The sequence below is a fragment of the Sycon ciliatum genome, chromosome 4 (genome assembly GCF_964019385.1).
Source record: "Sycon ciliatum chromosome 4, ocSycCili1.1, whole genome shotgun sequence".
NCBI classification, from domain to species: domain Eukaryota; kingdom Metazoa; phylum Porifera; class Calcarea; order Leucosolenida; family Sycettidae; genus Sycon; species Sycon ciliatum.
Window position 1 is genome coordinate 35,406,292 of NC_088646.1, and position 23,018 is coordinate 35,429,309.

General features: G+C 49.7%; 2 protein-coding genes across 2 annotated transcripts in view; one reads left to right on the forward strand and one right to left on the reverse strand.

Annotated features, from left to right (window-relative positions):
• Positions 1-2,282: 2,282 nt before the first annotated feature.
• LOC135815903 (uncharacterized) lies at positions 2,283-13,038 on the forward strand. Its single transcript, XM_065329250.1, has 7 exons — positions 2,283-3,086; positions 4,763-4,918; positions 6,679-6,927; positions 8,963-9,022; positions 10,111-10,779; positions 11,136-11,378; positions 12,378-13,038. Exons 1-7 carry the CDS (start codon positions 2,742-2,744, stop codon positions 12,501-12,503), a joined length of 1,848 nt encoding a protein of 615 aa, XP_065185322.1. The 5' UTR covers positions 2,283-2,741; the 3' UTR covers positions 12,504-13,038.
• A 1,116-nt stretch (positions 13,039-14,154) lies between these two features.
• LOC135815904 (uncharacterized) overlaps positions 14,155-23,018 on the reverse strand; it is a 30,840-nt gene continuing 21,976 nt past the window's right edge. Inside the window, exons 24-27 of the mRNA XM_065329251.1 lie at positions 16,515-16,649; positions 15,974-16,021; positions 15,422-15,532; positions 14,155-14,960 (exon numbers count right to left, since the gene is read on the reverse strand). Coding sequence (XP_065185323.1) covers positions 14,694-14,960; positions 15,422-15,532; positions 15,974-16,021; positions 16,515-16,649 — 561 coding nt within the window. The 3' untranslated portion in view covers positions 14,155-14,693. The remainder of the gene's footprint in view (positions 14,961-15,421; positions 15,533-15,973; positions 16,022-16,514; positions 16,650-23,018) is intronic.

Below are 23,018 nucleotides of genomic sequence, written 5' to 3' on the forward strand. Positions count from 1 at the left end.
GGCCTCTAGCCGAGTCTGACGCGAACCGTGAATTTTTTCCTTGACATTGGTTGATGGCATCAGTCACATCTAAGAGCGACACTCTATCTCAAACATATTTACGCAAAGAAGTAGTAATCTTATCTTCATTGGAGCGATGGTCTGCAGGCGTGCGATCATGTGTGTGCCTTGTGTGTGTGTGTGTGTGTGTGTGTGTGTGTGTGTGTGTGTGTGTTTAGTCACTGTTTACACGCACGTTTGTGTGTGTGGTGCGTGTGTGTGTGTGTGTCTGTCTGGCCTGGTATGAGGTTGCTCAGGATAGGTCTGCCTGGCGGGTGGACTGTCTTATCTACCATCGGTCGTTTCGCCAGCCAGGTGACAAACAAGGCACAAATGTGGCGCAGAGCAAAGTCTCCCCATCCAGGATCAGCGTGGTGCTGTGCAGTGTGGTACATGCAGAAGGTGGTTTCACTCTCGTGGTGGCCTGCGTGTGCATCATTGTTTGCCCCTGGAACCATTGAAAGTGTCCGCCGGCATCATCTATTCCGCTCAGCGTCCATGCTTCTCTCTTGTGTTTGACATGCAATCGGCAATTCAAGTCAGTGCCTGGTTTCAGACGTCACATGTGCGACCGTGGCCATCGGGCAACCAAGTCTGACAGAGCGTCATATTGTGTCCGCTGTTCTCGCTGCAGCCGTCAGTTCCGTCGACAGAGTGACCTGAGTCGTCATCTCCGTTTCTGCTCCTGACAATGACTCCGGCTTCTTTCGGAATGGTGTGGCCCTTGGGCAACCATGCTACAGTAGCAGTAGTAGTAGTAGTGTGTGTGTGTGTGTGCGTGTGTGTGTGTTCTGCCTCGCCTAATAGCTATCATCGCCTTCGGCGATGGGCTTTCCAAAGGTCCAAAGGTGTGTGTGTGTGTGTGTGTGTGTGTGTGTGTGTGTGTGTGTGTGTGTGCGTGTGTGTGCGTGTGTGTGTCTGGAGCGCCACCGGGTGGCGTGCTCTTTCTCTCTCTCTCTGCTGCCCTTCCGGGGCCCACGTGATCCTAGTGGTAGTGGCTCGACAGGACAGGTGTGTGTGTGTGTGTGTGTTTGCATGTATGCGTGTGTGTGTGTGTGTGTGTGTGTTTGTGTGTGGTATGTGTGTGTACACTGGTGTAAATGTGTATTGCAGGGTTGGGTGGGCTAGTAGAGAAGAGTAGATGTATATGGACATGTACATGGGATATGTAGGTGTGCATGTACATGTAGCAAAGCAAACTTATCAAAAAGGCATTCTGCGCCTATATGGCGAAATTGAGCATTGAAGCATATGTTTTTTATTTTCTCATTGGCATGTACACAGTTAGTCCATTCAATAACCAAAAAATGAGGAAGATTGTAAATCAGGTTCTTGATGAAATACCCGTCCGCTATACATCACAAATCCTGTACAAATTTGACAATTTAGTGAAATTGTCATCGCCTATATCTCAAAAGTTAGCATTGAGACCCCGTTTTTTTAACTCGCCATTTGCATACACTACCTAAGAGCAACCGCCCACCAAATTTTCAGAGCAATCGTTAATTTTTTTGAAATAGGCGTGAGCCACCTTAAACTAATTATAAACTATACAATCATGTAACCAAGAGTAGATAAACAAGAGTGTGCAACTCCGGATCTCTCCTGCACAATCTGCAGATACCCCCGCCCACGGCGGAATTTTTTGTTGACGTCACCTTTTTTCAGAAGAATGCGCATTTTGCTGCAGAGCAGTGTGAGAGCACGTGCTGGGCACAGACTTTGTAGTGCAAATGCGGCCAAGTGCACGAGGGAAAACTTTCCGAAAGACTCATAGCGCGTGCGTCGTCGAAAAGATTACGTCAACAAAAAATTCCGCCGTGGGCCAACCCATCCGCGAGTTGCACACTCTTGATGTAACGTGTTTACTTGTACTTGTAGCGAAAAACGCACTGATTCCGTGAAGGACCGATCCGAGGTACTATACTAGCGGTACTTTTGACCGGAGCAGCCATACCAGCTTGAAGTAAAGTAACAGTTAGTTTGCACTAAATATTTGGTGACATAAAGACTGATTATGACTAGGCTGTCGCTTGAGCCTTTGAGGTGACAAGTAGTTTTGACCAGGGAGTAGATCTACGAGTCATAGATCTACGACTCCCTGGTTTTGACACTTCGCGCACTCATCGCTCCATTTTTTCTCCTGGGGGAATACCCACCAGCGACAGCCAGTTAGCTAGCTCAGCGTTGTACAACACTCACCCAACAGGTACACTCAACGACTAATTATGTAGCACAATGATCATGATGATAAGTGGAGGATGTTGCTTGTTGCCTCCAATCATCCAGTGGTTTTTTTTGTTGGCTCGCTGCAGGAAAGTCTTCGACAGAAACCTACACCGGGAATCCTCCCCGTTGACGGTTCTGAAGTCATTGCACGGTACGACGATTGGATACTTGGCATCTTGCCGGCGGAGGTCTCGTGGAATGCTTGGATATCGCCTGATCTGAGTGAATGTCTGTCGCAGCTAGCTCTACTAGCCCGGCGGAGGATTTTCAGTGCTGAGGGCTGAGGTACGTAGGGCTGGAGTATCCTCTTTGCGTACATAGCAAACGCAGACTAGGGCCCTAAATACGCTATTCCTGTGTGCTGCCCTGTCTCTGGGACAAAGCCTGAGCGTTGGTCCTGTATCCGCGTTTGAAGCTCCTTAGATACGACGTCCGAAACGCTACGCAGCGCTAGGACGGAGTGAGGAGACATCATGGCGGAAGGGGTGCTAAAAGGCAAAGGAAAGTCCGGCGGCCTTGGTAGCGCGCATAGCCATTCCTCCTCTGCCCGACCTGGAGGTGCAGGTGAGCAACTGGCAGAGGTCAGCCAGCGGGGTACGTTTGACAAGGATATGCAGTCATTGCAGGAGCTGGATTTGGAGAAACAACGTGCCGAGAGCAAGCTGCGAGATTCAATGGTGGCTTATATTGGACTAAGCCAGGAGCTGAGCAGCAGAGTAAAGTCCATGGAAGCCAGCGAGAAGCAGCGGAGGGAAGTAGAAGATGGTTTCGCCCAAGCCAAGCCCTTAGTGTCGACAACGTTAGAGGAAAGACGACAGGTGAGTCCACATAGCGAGCTGCAAGTGTAAGGTCATGATGAGTTAAATTAATGGTCCCTCGCTTTTTCTTTTTTTTTTGTTGTTGCTTTTTTTGCTTTTTTTTACTATTAGCTTTGCTGGGTATATGTGCTGACACAAAAATCTCTACATGATTTGCTTGGTGGCAGGGCCTAGGGGGCATGCATGTAGTACATGTACATGACTGATTGTATGTACAAGATCATGAGCGCAGCGGAGGCGGTGTAGGCGACATGAGAGTGCCATCACCGCACATCACTGGCCGCTCACTGCCTGATCCCTTGGTCACAAACAATGCCCACGCACACAAACCCATGGCCATACGCAATACACGTGCTGAACCCTGGCTTTGCCAGACATACTGCGCCGCTATGTGACGTCGCACACCTTTGGCTCGCATGACTCTGTGAAGTGAAATGCCGTACCGCACTGCAGACGTGTGGTCGACCCGGTTGGAAATGTACGCAACAGTTCACACCCTCTTGTCTTGATCGGGGATCGCGCTAACCCTGGATTTTGATGGGTCTGTACAACTCCCTGCTCTTGACCTTTGGTCGGTGTACGAGATGCACGCACAGTTTTTTGTAGGGTGAGTACTTTTTCATGTAGTATCGAATGCGGCAAGTAGGACTCACCCATCCGCCCCTCCCCACCTGGACCTACTCGAAGGGTGGCGGAGGTAGGGGCGCTGCGGCGGGATTTTACGGTACAAGAGCTGGTGCCGTATAGCAATTTGCAGGGTCCTAAAAATATCACAGTGTTTATAGCCGATGGTTTCGTATCTGGGGTGCTCTATTTTAAAGATTCACTGCACATCTAAGCCCAAGAGTGTGCAGCTCGAGTCTGCTGCCGTCACAGCGAAATACACTGTACATGTACCTGGATCACATCATTTTTAGTGAATAGGTGCGTATGAGCAAGATTCAAGCAGATCTCCTGCTGCACAACTGGAGCCTCGGCCTAGTTGTACTACACTATACAACTTCCCACCGCGTGTCTGTATCAACTATGATTTGATCCAGGAATTCCGTAGTGACAGACACTTCTACAGAAAAATCCTGAAGCCACGCACTTTTGGTTTCATGTACTCTTGCTGGGCCTCATGTAGCTTTGCACTGGGGAATGTTTTTCCGGTCATATTTGAAAATAAGAATGTCATGCACTGCATTGTCTTGCAAGTTTTTCGTTTACAATTCCTGTTGTACATGTATCATGAGAAGTTGTTTGGGGTTTCTTGAACTTTCTTTAAATTAACCATGCGTGGCCGATCAGTGATTGAAAGAGAGAGTTTTCTGTCGCGTGCTCGTTTGATGTTGGTTAGAAATAATTGGCTTGGTCATTGACCAAATTATTCAAACTGCTACAATTGAATCCTCGAATGCAGTCTGCAGGCTCTGGCTTCCGGGTCATCATCAATGACAGCGGCTGCCTCAGCGGACAGTACAGACACATTAAAAAATCCCCCACTGCCACAGTGAACTTTTCAAATTTTGTCCAAAAGTGAGAGGGAGACTAAAGGACGCTAGAGGGGGGTATTCTCCAGAGATACACCGAAAATTTTAAACCAGTTGTAACCCCCCCCCCCCCCCACGCCACCTTAAAACCAGCGTCCTGCATGAAATATTGTCTCTTGGTTTGATGTTCTCTCCCATGTCCAGGCGGCAGAAATAAGTCACTTGAAACTTACGGCAAAGCTGGCTAATGACAAAGCATGTCGCTTGCAGGTGGAGATTAGTGCACTTAAGGACGAGCTGAAAGCCCTGGAGAACATGTCCTCGCCTCCGACCACGGACACGGAGCGAGATGTTGATCAGGTATACTGTGTAGTGTAACCATCCCCCGTGTTTGTGCTAGCATTCCCTGTTTGTGCTAGCATTCCCTGTTTGTGCTAGCATTCCCTGCTTGTGCTAGCATTCCCTGTTTGTGCTAGCATTCCCTGCTTGTGCTAGCATTCCCTGTTTGTGCTAGCATTCCCTGTTTGTGCTAGCATTCCCTGCTTGTGCTAGCATTCCCTGTTTGTGCTAGTATTCCCTGCTTGTGCTAGCATTCCCTGCTTGTGCTAGCATTCCCTGCTTGTGCTAGCATTCCCTGCTTGTGCTAGCATTCCCTGCTTGTGCTAGCATTCCCTGCTTGTGCTAGCATTCCCTGCTTGTGCTAGCATTCCCTGCCTGTGCTAGCATTCCCTGCTTGTGCTAGCATTCCCTGCCTGTGCTAGCATTCCCTGCTTGTGCTAGCATTCCCTGCTTGTGCTAGCATTCCCTGCTTGTGCTAGCATTCCCTGTTTGTGCTAGCATTCCCTGCTTGTGCTAGCATTCCCTGCTTGTGCTAGCATTCCCTGCTTGTGCTAGCATTCCCTGCTTGTGCTAGCATTCCCTGCCTGTGCTAGCATTCCCTGCCTGTGCTAGCATTCCCTGCCTGTGCTAGCATTCCCTGTTTGTGCTAGCATTCCCTGTTTGTGCTAGCATTCCCTGCTTGTGCTAGCATTCCCTGTTTGTGCTAGCATTCCCTGCTTGTGCTAGCATTCCCTGTTTGTGCTAGCATTCCCTGCTTGTGCTAGCATTCCCTGTTTGTGCTAGTATTCCCTGCTTGTGCTAGCATTCCCTGCTTGTGCTAGCATTCCCTGCTTGTGCTAGCATTCCCTGCTTGTGCTAGCATTCCCTGCTTGTGCTAGCATTCCCTGCTTGTGCTAGCATTCCCTGCCTGTGCTAGCATTCCCTGCTTGTGCTAGCATTCCCTGCCTGTGCTAGCATTCCCTGCCTGTGCTAGCATTCCCTGCCTGTGCTAGCATTCCCTGCCTGTGCTAGCATTCCCTGCTTGTGCTAGCATTCCCTGCTTGTGCTAGCATTCCCTGCTTGTGCTAGCATTCCCTGCTTGTGCTAGCATTCCCTGCTTGTGCTAGCATTCCCTGCTTGTGCTAGCATTCCGTGTGCTAGCATTCCGTGCTTGTTATGTTGACAACCAGTGGTGCTTTGTACTAGCATTCCGTGCTTGTTATGTTGACAACCAGTGGTGCTTGTGCTAGCATTCCGTGCTTGATATGTTGACAACCAGTGGTGCTTGTGCTAGCATTCCGTGCTTGTTATGTTGACATGCCTGTCCAAGCAAGTTGAATCCAGCCGGTGTTTCGAAATGACCGACAATGGGCCTCTCACGCAACATGCCCGATTGACCTGCACACTTTACACACTCCCTTCCTTCTTCTTGCAGAAAGTGTCTGCTCCGAACGTCGGAGCTCGCGTTTCCTGCCGACTGACTTGACTGACTCACGGCTGTGTCTGGAGCACACGAGACGCCGGTCGAACCAGACGCAGTCGTGAGTCAGTCAAGTGTCAAGTCAGTGGGCAGGAAGCGCAAGCTCCGACATTCGGAGCAGACACTTTCTTCACTAATCATCGCCGATGTCACAACATCTTTCGTCTTCCTCATTCTGTCCAAGTTAGTCCTTGGTATTCGCAGTTCCTGTGCATACAGGTCATACTTTCATCTAGTCATTGTCCTTCACATGTTCGTTGGGCACATTCTTCTATATGGTGCTAACCATAAACTTTGCTTTTTGTTGTGTGCGCCGTGGTAGGATGAATTGAAGCGTCTCCGGCGCCAAGTCAAGACCAAGGAGACTCTCTGCACTACGGTCATCAATGAGCTAGAAGCTGTGCGTAAGGAGCTGGCCGAGGCCACTAACAAACGAGATCAGTTCAGCATGGAACTAGAGGCCGTAATGAAGGGAGCAGAGGCACAGGCTGAGTCTGCAAAGGCAATCCACAATAGCCTTCAGGCAAGACTTCAGCAGAATGAGGAAGAGAAGCGAAAGCTCCTGTCTGAGGTAACGAGTTGTTCTTTTGCCAGCCAAGCCGTGATTTCCTGTGTATAAATTTCAAGTGCACCTTATGGCTTGTTTCGAGTGTTAAATTCATGCACCGTATTTCTGCGGACAGAAGATCCGGTAGCAGTCTTACCCAGACAGTAGTGAGGTTTAGTTCCCACGTAACGGAAATGCGTACGTGGGTGATCCACGTAAAGCTGATGAAGGGCACCCACGTTGCAATATTGTGTTTAGTCACACGGAACAAACAAAAGCATGAACCGAAAGGCCCAAACCTGGTCAAAGACGAAGCTACCCGGGCCTAAGAAGCTCCTCCAATATTTTGATTTCGTGCGTCGGAAACTTCTTCAGCTGAGCACCCTCACAGCTCGCACAATGCGCTCCATTCTGATTTTCACCCACGTTCTGGCGGAACGTGGGTGAGCCTCCATACACGGTATGTCGTGAATCAGAAAACGTCTGTACGTGAGTCACTGAGTATCACGTGGTACACACACGTAAAGTACCCACGGATTACGTGCGACTAAACCTCCATATTGTGAGAGGTCACTGGATTATAGTTGGGCATGATCCACTTCCACTATTTGAGGGCGTGCTTTTAGCGTTCTAGGACAGGTTGCAAGATTTTGCAGAACCTCCAGGGGTCTCATTGTATATGAGCATGCTGGTGTTTGAATAGGGTAACGTATGGCCTGCTATAGGAGAAGATACAGTAGTGTGGACACGTGATTGTGCATCAGTGTCACTTTGTTCCCGCCGTGAGTCCTTGACACATCAGACAGTGATTTCTAGACAAGTCATCTGCTTTCCTGTATCCTACAGTCTGTGCCAGTCCGTGGGATGGGAAGGAGATGTCTGCAGACCCTATTCATTTGCCAGGCTATGCGTACACCACTTACACGCCACAGCATTTAGTACAGCAATGTGTATTGGGGTGAATACGTTTAGGCTAGAACCACAGCAGATAACACAGAAAATACTGAGCCATGCTGGAAAACATCACATGACAAGTTCACAGTACATGTACTGCCCGAGGCCACATCTGTTGAGGCAGGGTGGCACTAAAATACTCTTCAGAGCACTACTCTCTAAGCTGCACGTGCGGTGTAGTCGTATTCAGGTTAACGGTTAGGACAGGTGCTGCACTGGGGTGCTGTATTATTATACATGCTGGCGCTCAGTGTCAATGGGATCCTCTGAATCTCTACTATTACAGTGGAGATTGGATATAATGACAAATCGAGTTTAGCGACAAATTTCTGTTGCCCAAGTCGTTTAGCAAGTCCTTTCTGTACATTATAGATCGGGTATAATGACCTCGAAAATATCGACAGATCGAATTTACTGACATTTTTGGTGCCTGAAGACCTGAAAATGCATCGAATAGAACGACTTTCCTCTTGTATCAGGCGGAGTGGCATGCATGGGACATGTCTGTGTCACATGCCCGGACCTCTGGCCCGGACCTCTGGCAGTCTGGGTCACCCCACGAGCGCTGGTCATTGCACATTGTAGTCGCAGTGCAGCTGTGTACTTGCTATGCATGCCTTTTGGCTTGAACTATGCATGCAAGACACATGCACATGCACATCTGAAATCCATATCGTGGCTATATAGTATGCACATGCATTATCTGCAATACATTTCTGTCATTTTGATATACATATTGCATACTAAATGTGAAGATCGGGTTTAGTGACAGATCGAATATAGCGACATTTCTCTTAGACAAACACTAGCGCTTGTTTGCTGCATGCTTAGTTAGGGTTACTTTACTTTACCGGACACAGGAAATACAGTTCCTTTGTCTGACGATGAGATCACTCCGTATACAGACTGCTAAAAGTGATATATGTAGTGTTAATAGGGTGAGTTCCTTTGGCAGCTCAGTTTCATTCCCCGGTCAGGGTGTGGAGTGTCTGACTCTTCGGCACAAATGGCCAACAGCTGCTTTTTCTTGCCGGTGAGAATCCAGCTCGCCTTATTTTCCACCCGACCTACGTGTTCCTGTGTGTTCTTCTGTGTTCCTGTGTAGGTCCTGGGTGCATCAGGTGCACAGCTGGTCACAGATGGGAAATCGCTGACTCGGAAGGAGGTTCGTATATGTACCTGTTTTTGGGCACACGTGTAGAGTGTTGTTGTTAGGTTGACAGCATGTTACAATAATACAAGGCGGAGGACACACTGTGTTGAAAACAGTGCTGCTTACTACAAGCATCATGGGTTGGCAGAGCCCCGGTCTTGCGACCATTTGAACCGTATAGAGGTTAGCCCCGGTTCTGACCCTTATTATACTAGGGAATTGTTTAATTAAGCCCTCTTGTTTCTATTTCGTACTGCCAGTTGTGTATTCCTTGCTCGTTCTTGGATGACAGTCCTGCGCAAATCCTCCTGATCCTTAGTCCTTTGTTTTAACCTTTCAGCCCAATACCATGTCGAGTGTTATGTCTTGACTCCTAATGATGCACTACACATGTACCTGTACATATAGCTGATAATGTTGTCCATAGTAAAAGCATGCGTGCAAATCAATTTCAGATTTATCTGGACACCCCATTCCGGGCTATTTTGTACCACCTATCTGTACAATGGACCCCTCTTAACGTGAACATGCATAACATATACTTGTAATTTGCCGGGACAACGCGGAAAAGTCCGGACTGAAATACTCTTCCAGTACGCCACAGCTTAGTGGTTACTGGCTTATAGCGAAGGTCCCTGGTTCGGGTTCCGGTGGTGACAGATACGTTTTTCGTCAGACCCTTTCTCTTTTCAATCCTGAACTGTACATAATTATCCTATTTTATGATATCAAATAGGACTCCGCCTGGACACTTTCTGCAGCTTCCTAACTATTATCATAACTTCCTCTCCCGTCAGTGTACTACAAGCAGCATATTGGCCACCATCCTTTTCACTGACAGGCGGACCGGAAATATGCTTGATCTAGCTGTTTTCGGCTTGTCCGGCAGTGGCTTGTTTGACTTTGCAGTGTAATTCACCCTTTCACCCTTCTTGCTTTCACCGACTTTGTTCACTGTGATGAGGTGTTGGATAGCTGGCTCCGTGTAAGACATTTCAAGTACGTTTAAATTGTTCTTCGCCCCTTATCGAAATTCCTCCCTCTAATTTGGAGAATGGACTTCATTCTATGTGATACTGTTGTTGCTATCTCTCTTCCAGCTGTTGACAATCAACCGGCAATGGGAGGGTGCATACAACTCTCTCAAGCAGGAGTATCACAAGCTGAAAGTGCGCACTGCAGACAGCGAGGGAAACCCAAAATCTCGACGCAAAAAGCGTACACACAGCAAGAAGCTTACGTCAAAGCACGACCCTCCAGCCGACGACACGGCAAACCCGTTGGGCAAGGAGCCGTCAGAAACTGTACCAGTAGTGCCGCCACCATCGGTTTACGCTATCAACAGTGGGCCAGTAGTGCAAGACCCGGCTGTAAGGTCTTCAGCAGTAGGTGTGAATGCTACAACACCTGCGGTCAGCAGTGGGGTAACACAGTTCTCTGTCATGCTGTCACATCATCTACCGCCGGCCGCAAGTAGCACAGCAGTAGCCATGAGCAGGGCAGCTGCTGTTCCACCATCTCTGTATGCTGCTGCTCCTCTGCCCACTGACCTTCTACTAGCAGAAACTACTGAGGTAACAGGTTCCAGCAGCAAGAGCTCAGGCGCTGCAGACAATACCAGTAATGTTGCCAGCGGCAATGCGCCGCCGGGGTCCAGTGGACCAAGGCCGACTGATGGCCAGACTGTCAGCTTGCTTCACAGAGAACTGGAGGACACCAAGGTTCAGGCCAGTGAACTGCGCCTGCACATCGCCAGGCTGCAAGAAGCTGTAAGTCTTCCAGTCTGAATGTAACCTACTTCAAGTACTTTGAACTTTTGTTGGAAGTACATGCATGTCCACGGCATCGTCTCGGCACATTGGCCTACTCACGGTACCACACGATAATATTATGCTGCACGACTCATTCTATATGCGTGCCTGGTGTTTAGTGCAATACATACAGCCCTGATTGCGGGTAGCCAAGGCCTGAAGAACCATACGTGTCTACTGGCGCACTTCTTTCCACTATAGCTCTTTGAGATTAGTGATTGCATGTGTCTGATGGTTCTTCTGACTCTTTGCTATAGCTCATAGAGATTAGTGATTGCATGTGTCTGATGGTTCTTCTGACTATTTTGTTAAAGCTCTTTGAGAAGCGCACACAGTTAGCCGAGGAGAAGGAGCATCATGAATTGACAATGGCAGAGAAAGAAAGCCTACTAATGGCGCTGGCTGCATCCTCTGAGAAGCCGCAAGTGGATGAACCACGACAACTTGATGAAACACAGCGGCTGACGCGAGAGCTGCAGACCTCTGTGAAGGCCGAGCAACGTCTTCGTCGGGAACTGGACGCCATGAAGGCAACGAATCGCCAAGACAACGTCCGGGTGAGTGTTGATTGATTATTGTTACGAGTATGTGTGCAAGATCGCTTCAAGATGTCTACTGTTGGGCAGATTGCCTGCTGATTGTTTGTCAGAAAGCGGTTGCTGTGTGGAGAATGTGTTCTACTGGTCGGCACTCTTTTCACATTGATTCAGTGGCCAATATCAAATTCTGTTTAAGAGCCATTCTGATCCCTATACTTGTTGACAAGTAGAAAGCACATGTATTGCTGGCCATCTGTGAGTATACACTACACGGGTATGGCATAATGGGAGCTAGAATCAGTAATAATCCATTAGCAGATCAATCTATTCAAGGTGGCATCCAGTGACTTGTATGTAGGAGATTCACAAGCTGATGTCTTTTTCCGAAATTGTTATTGATGGAACTCTTTGATCCATGACCGCCATCAAGAATGCCGAAGAGAGGAGCAGCTATCTTGAATAATGTTTTAGTCAGTGATATGATGATGAGGCAGGCAGGCATAGTGGGATGGTCTAAAAAAATCACGGTTCGCGTGAGACTCAGCTGGAAGCCTTGTTTTCCGCATCCGTTGGAACGCCACCACCCTTCAAGGATCACACCACCCTTCAAAGATCAAGGCGCAGATGCAGCTCCTAAAGCGGTGGGAGGTGAGTAGATCAGCTCACCAGCAAGTGGTCAAAGACCGAAAATCCCATTCAATGCATCCATGGTCTAAGACCATGGGATAATTAGGAACTCTTGGCCTGGCACGAGGGAAGCATGGATGCAGCGAATGGGATTTCCGGTCTTTGACCACTTTAGTGGTGGGTCTGATCTACGCACCTCCCACCGCTTTAGGAGCTGCATCTGCGCCTTGATCTTTGAGGGTGGCGGCGTCCCAGTGGATGCGGAAAATTCGGTCTCGAGGCGAGTCTCACGCGAACCGCGGATCTTTCTTTCTTTCAGTGATAGTTTTGTTTATTAGAATATGAATTGAGTGTTTGTGTGCGCACCAAATGATACATTTTTCACAATAGCTTGCTGATGTCCACAAGGAGTTGCTTCGCCTGACCAATGAAAAGCGCAAGCTCGAGGCAGACCTGTCGGAAGCCACCAGTCGCCTTTCCGCCATTGAAACTCAGCTGGTGCAGCGCAGGACATAAGGCAGGAGCTGCTTGTATCCTCCAGCGAATATTGATTACGCAACATATCAAACTGACTCTATTCTGCACCATCTCAAGTCCCAAGGAATGAGTTAACTCTTCTATAAACATGTATGTCCTCTGCCTTGCAACGTACAGTACTACTAGTAATGCTCTGTTATTCATTGCAAATGGCTTGAACGATTTGAACAATTTTCTTTATTTCTCAGAACTCATGCAAAGTGACTTATATTATATACGTATTGCTGGCTGGGCATGCAAAGTGACTAACCCTGTTACTGTGAAAGCCAAAATATGTTCTTTTTTCTTCTTTTATACAATGTACGAGTCTCGTAGACTGTGTGTGTGTGTGTGTGCTTGAGTGTGGCAGTAGTGTACATGTAGATATCTTCTCCGCTTGCCCGATCAATCCACAGCAACACACTCTGCAATGTCCGATCAATCCACAGCAACACACTCTGCAATGGTGCTAGTGGATTGCGTAATCACACTTCTCTGCCGCGGGGCATTTTACCAATACTTTCCAAGAACATTATAGTGTAGCCGGTTGCTCTGCAGTTGGATAGCTAACGAATGTGTGTGCGGGGAGAATACAACATTCCCGGGATCGAAGCTGCAAAAAATAGGCGCCACATCTGCTGCAAAAACTAGGCCCACATCTGCTGCAAAAACTAGGCCCACATCTGCTGCTGCGTGCAGCTACACTGTTTTACATAAGCTCCCTACCAGGATAATATCACTGGTCCTTACCAGGATATTTGTATTTGTATTTATGGATTCTCCACAGGCCTTAGCCTAAATCGAGGGAGTCTCCATATCTCTGGGCTTCTAGAAGCTATCCGCAACCTGACCACTAAGTATCCTGTAAAATGTTCATGCATGCACTCATCCAAACCGCCGTCTTGATACGTATTACTTACATTCAGAAACTCTGGTTCAGGTTAGACATGCAGTGCTACTCAATGGAATCCGATCAAGCGAGTGAATGCCACGCCGTGGGCTGTGCAGCCCTAGACCTGCGAACACTGGGATGTGAACTGGTGCAGGGCAAACTACGCAACACTTGGCGCGCATGTTTGGATTTCATTGAGCAGCACTGTATTTGTCAACAGGCAACTAGGAGAAGAGAGAGAGAGAGAGAGAGAGAGAGAGAGAGAGAGAGAGAGAGAGAGAGAGCGAGAGAGCGAGAGCGAGAGAGCGAGAGCGAGAGAGCGAGAGAGAGAGAGCGAGAGAGAGAGAGAGAGAGAGAGAGAGAGAGAGAGAGAGAGAGAGAGAGAGAGAGAAAGAGAGAAAGTGCAAGTACATGTATATGTTCACGTAACTACAGTGTTGATCTATCTGCACAAACGGTGTGCTTTTACCTATAGTTCAGCAGACGTGTTATTTTGTACTTGTACTTCAGTAAGCAAGGTTGCATCCAGTTATTGTCATGGTAACCGATGACACTCCTATAGCTAGCCCAATTTACAAGGAGTACTGGGAGTATCATGTGATGTGCCATGCTGTCATCTTGTCCTTACCGGTTATGAATGTCCGTGCCAGTCCCCAGCCATCAAGGTAACTTAGTAAGTACAAAAAAACATCACCCATGGCCAAGAGGGATGAGGTACAATCTGCTGCATTTCACAATACACAATGTACAAGTGTTCGCAGTGTGTTTGTAGGTCAACCGTTTTGGTTCGTAGCATTACATTAGAATAGGGAGAGCTGAATAAAATCGTTCAACGAAAAATAAATACTGGCCACTGCTTACATGTATGGACAATGATACGAACCTGAGACTCAACTTGTAAGTTTAACCATTGGTGGTCATGTGATTGGTGGTCATGTGATTGGTAGTCATGTGCTGGTGAAATAACTCTGAGATACACAGAACTGGTCATGTGCTGGTGGAATAACTCTGAGATACACAGAACTACGGTAGCTACCATCCAGAACTAGTACATGCAACCATGAGCACGCACTGGCATAGCTTGCTATCCAGGATCGACTTGTAATTCACGACTTGCTATCCAGGACTTGTTATCCACGACTTTTGCTATCGACAGCTTGGCTTGCTATTGACGACTTGCTATCCACAACTCGCTATCCACGGCTTGCAATCCTTGCTACCAGACACACGACTCTAATGGGAGGTTGGCATCAACAAGTTCGGATTGGGATGGTTCCTTTCTCGACTGGTGTTGGGGACTACCTTTGACTAAACCTGGAGAATATGTTGGACAAGTTGGATGATGGTTGTGATGCAGGTGGTGAGTCACGCCTGCGTCGTCGTGTTGCAGGTAACTGACTGGGTCTGGTCAGTCTTATCGGTGGCAGGAAGGGAGCTGGTGTAGACCTTTGTGAAGTATCCGCTGCCGGTCTGTGCTGAGGACGTGGCTCGCGACGACGCGAAGCGTCAGGGTCCAGGCCGGGATACCGGGCTGTGAGTTCGTCCCATGTAACAGGCCGGGATCGCTATTGGTTTTGTTTACCCACACGCATACCACCAGCAACAACAACGATGGCGACGATGACGACAGTAGTAGCAGCAGCAGCAGCAGCAACAACAACAACAACAACAACAACAACAACAACAACAACAACAACAACAACAACAACAACAACAACAACAACAACAACGTGAGAATAAAAGATTTCAAACAACAATATTCAAGACTCAGAATCAAGAGAGAGAGAGAGAGAGCTCGAATTTCCATTGGCTCTAAGAGATAGGCTGAGCAGCACTATTTGACAGAGGGCTCTAATCGAACGAGTACGGTAATATGTCAAGTAGACATCATCCTCCCTAAAGCTGTCCAAATCAAAGTGCAAACATGCATAAGTTTGCAATGCGGATATTGGGTATCATTGCCCGGCTGCTGCACACTGCATGTCATACATCATCAAGCTCCACCACCTCCACCAGCTGTACTTACTACAAATGACCGCAGGTCTAGGTTGTCACGGTGGGCCTCAGCATCATCAATGACATCCTGTTGTCTTCTCTTTAGCGCTTCAATCTTCATCTTAGCCAGCTCCACCTGATGCTAAGGACAGAGTACAGAACAGCACATGTGTACCATAGCCCTCGGAGAGCACGGTGCGCATTTGGGACTGGAGGCACGATGTCAAACTCTTGTGGGAGCATGTTTTTGCTTAGCAACTAGTGTTAGATGCCTGATACCAGTTGCCACGGCAATCAGGCTTTGTGTGCATTTGTAGACTCTCTTCACACAGTCATGTGTCATGATGCCAGTTATAGTCTCTCCCTCCCTCCTCCCTCGCTCCCTCCCTCCTCCCTCGCTCCCTCCCTCCTCCCTCCCTCCCTCCCTCCCTCCCCCTCAGTACATATACGTGTTATTGAGAGTTTCGAGAATTCAACACACAGGAATCGGCAGCCACTAATATCAGCCATCTCAAAATACCGTTAGAAGACACACAAGCGGCAATGGCTGAATATAACTCTTGGCCCATGACTCGGCTCTCACCTTTAGTTCATGCTCTCGTTGTGTATGGTCCCGCACCGTGCGACCCAGCTGAGAAATAACACATATCGGTCAGTCCCAGCATCAGAGCCACAGAGGAGACACATGTATGAGTAGAATTGAATTCCACTGGCACATTATATTACTCAGGAGAGAACTTGGCAGCAAATTACTACCAGAAATACTGATAGAATAAACATGGACTGTATCATGGGAACTCTAGATAAGATGGCTGGTATTTCATTATGCAAATGAGTCATTCATGACCGTACCGTGTGCGACGCCCCTGCACACACGTACACACACACGCACACACACACACACCAATGACTACTCTAGCAGGAGACCATCACGGATGCCGGTTCTTCTTAGCAGCATCAGGAAGTACTCCTCGGTGGCATCAGTAAGGGGGAGTGCTGTGGTCCCGTGTGAGATCACAATGACCAGGCTATCACATGCTAGTACTCACGGCCACCGCAGCGCATGTGTGTGTGGATCACTAAGCTTGGAAACTAAAACCAGACCCAGCTCCCAATCAGCTTACCTCCTCAGATGTTTCTCTGAGCTTGTCTTCCAGGCGCCGTATCCTGGCCTTGTAGACTTCCCGTTCACTGTCTCGTAAATGCGAAGGCCTGGGAAACGCTGCTTGTTGCCGAAGCTCATCCTCTAGGCGTCGTTCCTAAAGTTTGAAGTGCATGCACACAGATCATGCACTCATACATGCATGCCATGCATATCGTCAGATGATATGCATGTCATGCATATCGTCAGATGATATGCATGGATGCATGTCATCAGATGATATGCATGTCATGCATGTCATCAGATGATATGCAGGTCATGCACATCAAAAACATTTGACAGCCTATGATGCAAGGCAACGAGAGGGAGTACTTCAACAGATAGTGCTCCGGTCTACAGTAGCGTTTTCTTTACGGTTGAATGCAAGGGTCCTATGCAAGCACATGAACCGCTTTGTGAGTCATATGTATCCCTCGTTGTGGAGGGAGCTATTTAGTATTTACGTTGGCAGCTCCTCCCCCCCCCCCCCCCCCTCAAGAGGCTGGTCTGAACCGGATATACATTTGCCTCCCAAAACAGTTCATATACTGTGACATTAACCAGCACCCTACCAACTGTAAGAATGAATGTACCAGTAAGTAGGGGTGTGATCTCCTTTCAACTCGCGTACTCACTGTCATGAATGTCACCACATCATGAAGACTACTTACGATGTCCAACGACGACTCTGATTACCCAGCTGATGGCACGCGTACATTGTGAATCCGAGTATTCCCAATGTCGCCTCCATCTCATCATATAATTATACTCTCCTGCATGTTTGTCTCTGCTGCTCATCACAAACTACTTAAATCTGAACTTGTTTTCTTCTTCTCTGAATGCACTCGTTGCTAGCTGCCGAGATTTGTTTTCTTGTAGTTGCATCATTGCATTCCGCTCCGCGCTTGCATGATGCACGCACGCACACACACATACGGGGGTGGTTGGCAAGTTTTTTGGATTGTGGTTGAAGGTGAAGTTTTTAGAAAGGAAACTGTGGTATGAGAATGAGTCTGATGAGTCTGTCTTCCCCTACCGTTCTCGACATGGTGCTGTGACCAGGATTTGGAACCAACGCGTCCAACAACTTTCGTTTTTTTACGATGGACGGAGAGGTTGAACAGACAACAACGAACGATGGAGAGGAGTCCTTGGATCAGACGACTGAGAAGCAAAGCACATCTCACGTCCTGGACCAAGTGGTTTACAACGACCTAGTCAAGAAGCGAGGCAGGGCCAAGGGAAGGGTGACGCGAGTAAGGAGGAGGATCGAACATGAACTCCGTAAAACGGAGGAGAAATTCGTTAGTCTGTTGTCACTTCAGAGTGATGTTGAGAAAATCCTACCCTTGATTGACACAGTGAACGACCTGTCCGAGCAGATTGGTACCCTGCTGGAGAACTGCGAGGCAGACGAGCGTGTGGAAGACGCACTAATTGATTTGGAAGCCTGGGATGATGGCTTTGACCACGAATGCACAAGTGTGTCGGACGCACGTGCACTACTCGACTATAGAGGGGTAGGGACACATTCACCAGTGGTGACGGAGCTTGCTGCAGAGGCAGCAACACCCCAGAAGGCCACCCGGCACGATACAACACAGGAGGTAGTGGTCGTGGACAGTGATGGGACGGACAGGCCCACGGGCGAACTGCTGGAATCAAAGGAATTGCCGGCAACAGGCACGGGCGACACGGAATCTGCTGCAGGCAGACTGGACAGCCCTAGCACGGGTGTGGAGGCAAGGCGTAGCACAATGTCCACAGGCACGGACATCAGTGCTACTACTCAGAACCCTGTGGCTCAGGCTCAGCATACGGATACAACACAGGCCCAGCCAACTGTCCCGACACCAACCAATTCCCCAGACATGATACAGGCCATGGCATTAGCGGCAGCCCATGCTGCAACCGCGGCAGCTGGCCTCAGTACTGCCCCACAGCCATCACGCCTCAACGTCCAGCTGCCAAAGCTGACTCTACCGTCCTTTTCTGGCAAGGTGATTGAGTGGCCAGAGTTTTGGGAGCGATTCCAGTCTTCCATCGACAACCAGCCCATTGCGGATGTCAGCAAGTTCTCATACCTGAAATCTTGCCTTTCCGGCGATGCGGCGAAGGCCATAGCGGGCATCTCATTGACAAGTGCAAACTATACCACCGTCAAGGATCTGTTGAAGACGAAGTATGGTTCAGCGGAGATCATCATTGCATCCCTGTACAGCCGTTTGGAAGCACTACCGGCACCACCCAACAGGCCCATGGAGATCCATCGAAGTTTCGAAACTGTGGAGTGTCTCCTTCGACAGCTGGAAACACAGGGAGAGAAGTTGGCAGATCAACGTCTCCTGTGCCAAAAGCTGTGGGGCAAGGTTCCACTCGAGGTTGCCACCAAGTTTGAGGAGTGGCGTGGTATCAGCAACGCCGGCCAGCCCTGGAAACTAACCACTCTACGAGAGTATATGGCCAAGTACACAACTCTACAAGAGCAAATCCGCCAGCGGACTGGCCAAGGCCCTCCGAACAAACCTGACGCTGTTGGAGTGCAGCCAAAGCAACTCTTTAGCACAGCGGATGCACTGGCAGCTCACCCTGATACCCAAGGACGACCACAACGTTCCCGTCGTGGTTGCATATTCTGCGATGGCCAACATATGGACAACAATTGCTCACGCTACACATCTTCTGCTGCCAGGAAACAACGATTAATGGAGCTACGTCGTTGCTTTATTTGCTTGGGTTCCGGTCACCGCAGCCAGGAATGTTACCGACGGCAAACACAGACCTGCCGGATGTGCAAGCGCCCAAGTCACCATCACCATACCATCTGCTTGCAGAGTCGCCAGCCATCTGGTGTAGGTTCGCATTCCACCCGACGAGCTGACGGTTCATCTTCCACGGCAGCGGTGGCAGCTTCTGACACTACAACCGCTACGTGCACACCCACTCAGGTTCCAGGTCAGGCAGTTGCTTCGGACCAGACAGTTGCTTCGGACCAGTCATCGTGTCTCCTGCAAGCAACAGGATCAACTGTCACACTCCAAACCGCCACAACGAATGTGCAAGGCAACAATGGTACAATCACCACCGCTCGCGTTCTTCTTGATTCAGGCAGCCATCGCACGTACTTCACGGAGGCTTTGGCAAGGCAGCTCTCCCTGCGCCATACTCGCCATGAATGGCTGTCCGTGTCAACCTTTGGTGCCACCAAACACCACACAGCACAGGTACCGATCTCCGACCTGTTCGTTCATCTCAAGGATGGTACAACGAAGGCCATCGAAGGCAGCGTCTTACCGCACATCACAAACCCGGTTCTCCGTCCTGCGGTTGCACACCCCGACATCACGACCTTGCAGCAACTGCAACACGACAACCAGTTAGCTGATGCGATTAACGCCGAAGATGAACGGCTAAAGATCGACATACTCATTGGGTCTGATTATCTGTGGGACTTCGTGCAGGGCCATGTGCAACCTCTACCATCAGGCCTCAACCTTCTGCCAACCTCCCTCGGCTACGTGGTCACCGGCAAGACGGACACCTCTCCCACCACTGCCCTACCGGCAACCACTCTGATCGCAGCCGCAGCCGACGTTTCACACGAGGAGGTTCTGCCTCTTAAGCAGTCCATTCCGGATTTGTGGAGCCTCGAAACGCTTGGGATAGAGCACCCGTCTCCCGTGAAAGACGATGACGTAGCCTTGCAACATTTCCACTCAACAGTGGAGTGCACCGATAATCGCTACATCGTTCGCTGGCCATGGAACGGCCAGCAGCAGTTTCTCCCGGACAACTACGGATTGACGTTGGGCCGGTTCCGGACTCTATCGCGGCGGCTAAGCACCGACTCGTCACTACTTGAGCAGTATGACAAGGTGATCCAGCAGCAAGCCGACATGGGCATCATTGAGCAGATGACACCGGATTCTGTCACTGGTCCGCAACTCCATTATCTACCCCACCAGCCAGTTCTAACTCCAACGAAGACGACGACCAAGTTGCGTGTCGTTTATGATGCCTCGGCCAAGGCACGGCGTCACAACAAGAGCTTGAACAACTGTCTGCTACGTGGACCCGTGTTGCTCCCCAACCTTGCCGGAGTTCTTATGCGACTCCGCATCACACCCATTCTGCTGGTAGCCGATATCGAGAAGGCATTCTTGCAACTTGACATCTGGCCGCCAGACCGGGACGTGACACGCTTCCTATGGTATCGCGATCCAACTAATCCCACAGCAACTCCGGACAACATCGCGGTCTATCGGTTTCGGAGAGTACCGTTCGGCATCGTGAGCAGTCCATTTCTGCTAGCGGCAACAATCCAACACCATCTAGCAAATGATGAAGATGCGGATGTCGGTCGCTTGGTGTCCCGCAATATCTACGTGGATAACGTATTCATCGGTGTAGACACCCCGGAAGAAGGGTACGATATGTGCAACCGAACTACATCCGTATTCTCTCGCTCGTCCATGCGGCTACGTGAGTGGGCATCTAACAACAGCCACGCTACGACAGCTATGGATGCCAAGGAAAGGGCACAGGGCGACAGTGTCAACGTTCTTGGAATCACGTGGCACACCAAGGATGACAGTCTACAGCTCGCTTGTCCTCGAACCCAACCCAGCACCGACCCGGTTTGGACTAAGCGCGCTGTCCTGAAGTATGCTGCATCATTGTACGATCCATTGGGACTGGTTGCTCCGGTCACATTTCGTATCAAGGTCTTCTTACGCTCTCTGTGGCAAGCTGGTATGGACTGGGACACTGTCTTGACTGGACACCTACTGGACACCTGGCTGACCCTCCATGCAGCCTCGAGCGAGGTCAGCTCGTTATCGTTCCCCAGGCAAATCAACCCAATTGCTAATGGAACCGATGCTACCTACCAGCTACACGTCTTCACCGATGCGTCACAACTGGGCTTTGCAACTGTGGTCTACCTCCGCACAACCATAGCCATGATGACAACCTGTGAGCTCCTCTTCGGCAAGACACGTCTTGCACCGCTGAAGTCCAAGGACGGCAAGCCTAACGGTCTCACCCTGCCACGGCTGGAACTACTTGGCGTGACGATTGGTTCACGGGCAGCCCGATTCTGCAAAGATGAACTCGATCTCCCACTTACCAGCATCACCCTATGGACGGACGCGCGTTGTGTTCTGCATTGGATCAAATCATCCAAGCCACTGTCCGTATTCGTGGCCAACCGTGTGTCAGAGATTCGTACTTGCGGCGAGTTCTTGTCCTTCCGCCATGTTCCTGGAGAGTGCAACCCTGCTGATGTCGCTAGCCGAGGCGGTTTGGTGGCCGATCTTCAGGAGTCATGGTGGCACGGTCCGGACTGGTTACGTACCACATCAGATCACTGGCCAGACGAGGACCTCACACTCTCAGCTGACGAATCCGACCTAGCCAGCAAGGAGGAGCAAGCACCAACGCTTCATACCGCAAGCCTGGTGACTGGTGGCAGCGATCGTGCTACTGACCAACCTAGTCCACACACCATTCCATCTGGTCTCGGCAGCGTGCTTACGAGAGCAAGCAGTTTGAGGAAGGTCCTGAGAATCACTGCTCTGTGCATGAAGTTCCTGAAGAAACTGCGTCCCAACTCACCACGTCTCTCTCAGATCAGCAACAGCTACGGCATCGTGTCACAAGACATACAGGCTGCGCGAGATTGGTGGACTCGAATGGTACAACGCGAGGCCTTCCCTGACATCTTCAAAGCTATCAAGACCAATGCCAAGCACAGTTCAGTTGCTAACCTTGGTGTTGTGATCGACGACAACGGCATACTGCGATGCGCCGGAAGACTGAGCAACGCTGAACTACCAACTAACCAGAAACTACCGAAGCTGCTACCAACGTATCACGCGTTCACGAAGCATGTCATCAGCGAAGTCCATGGACGGCTTCTGCATGCAGGTGTTCGACACACCCTGGCCCAGACAAGGCAAGAGTTCTGGATCATACGTGGCCGTGCTATCGTTCGCCGTATCCTGGATCAGTGCTCGGTTTGCCGAAGACACGAAGGGCGTCCGTTCAAGTTGCCGTCCATGCCCCCATGGCCCAAGGAACGGATTACCAGAGCACTTCCATTCACGTACGTTGGTCTTGACTACCTCGGACCGCTATTGATCCGCACCGGCACGGAGAAAGGCAAGGTATGGATCAACCTAGTAACCTGCCTAACCACACGAGCTGTACACCTGGACATAGTCTCTGGCCTATCTGCAGCAGCCTTCTTGAACAGCATGAGACGGTTCGCAGCGAGACGAGGCAAGCCAAAGTCTATTGTGTGTGACAACGCACCCCAGTTCAAGTTGGTACGCTCTGTCCTGGACGATCATCTGAAGCTGATTCTTGCCAACCCAGACCTGCTATCGTATCTCTCAACGGAGAATATCGAATGGAGCTTCACAACAGAGTTTGCGCCATGGAAGGGCGGTGTGTACGAGAGGCTGGTGAGCATTGTCAAGAGAGC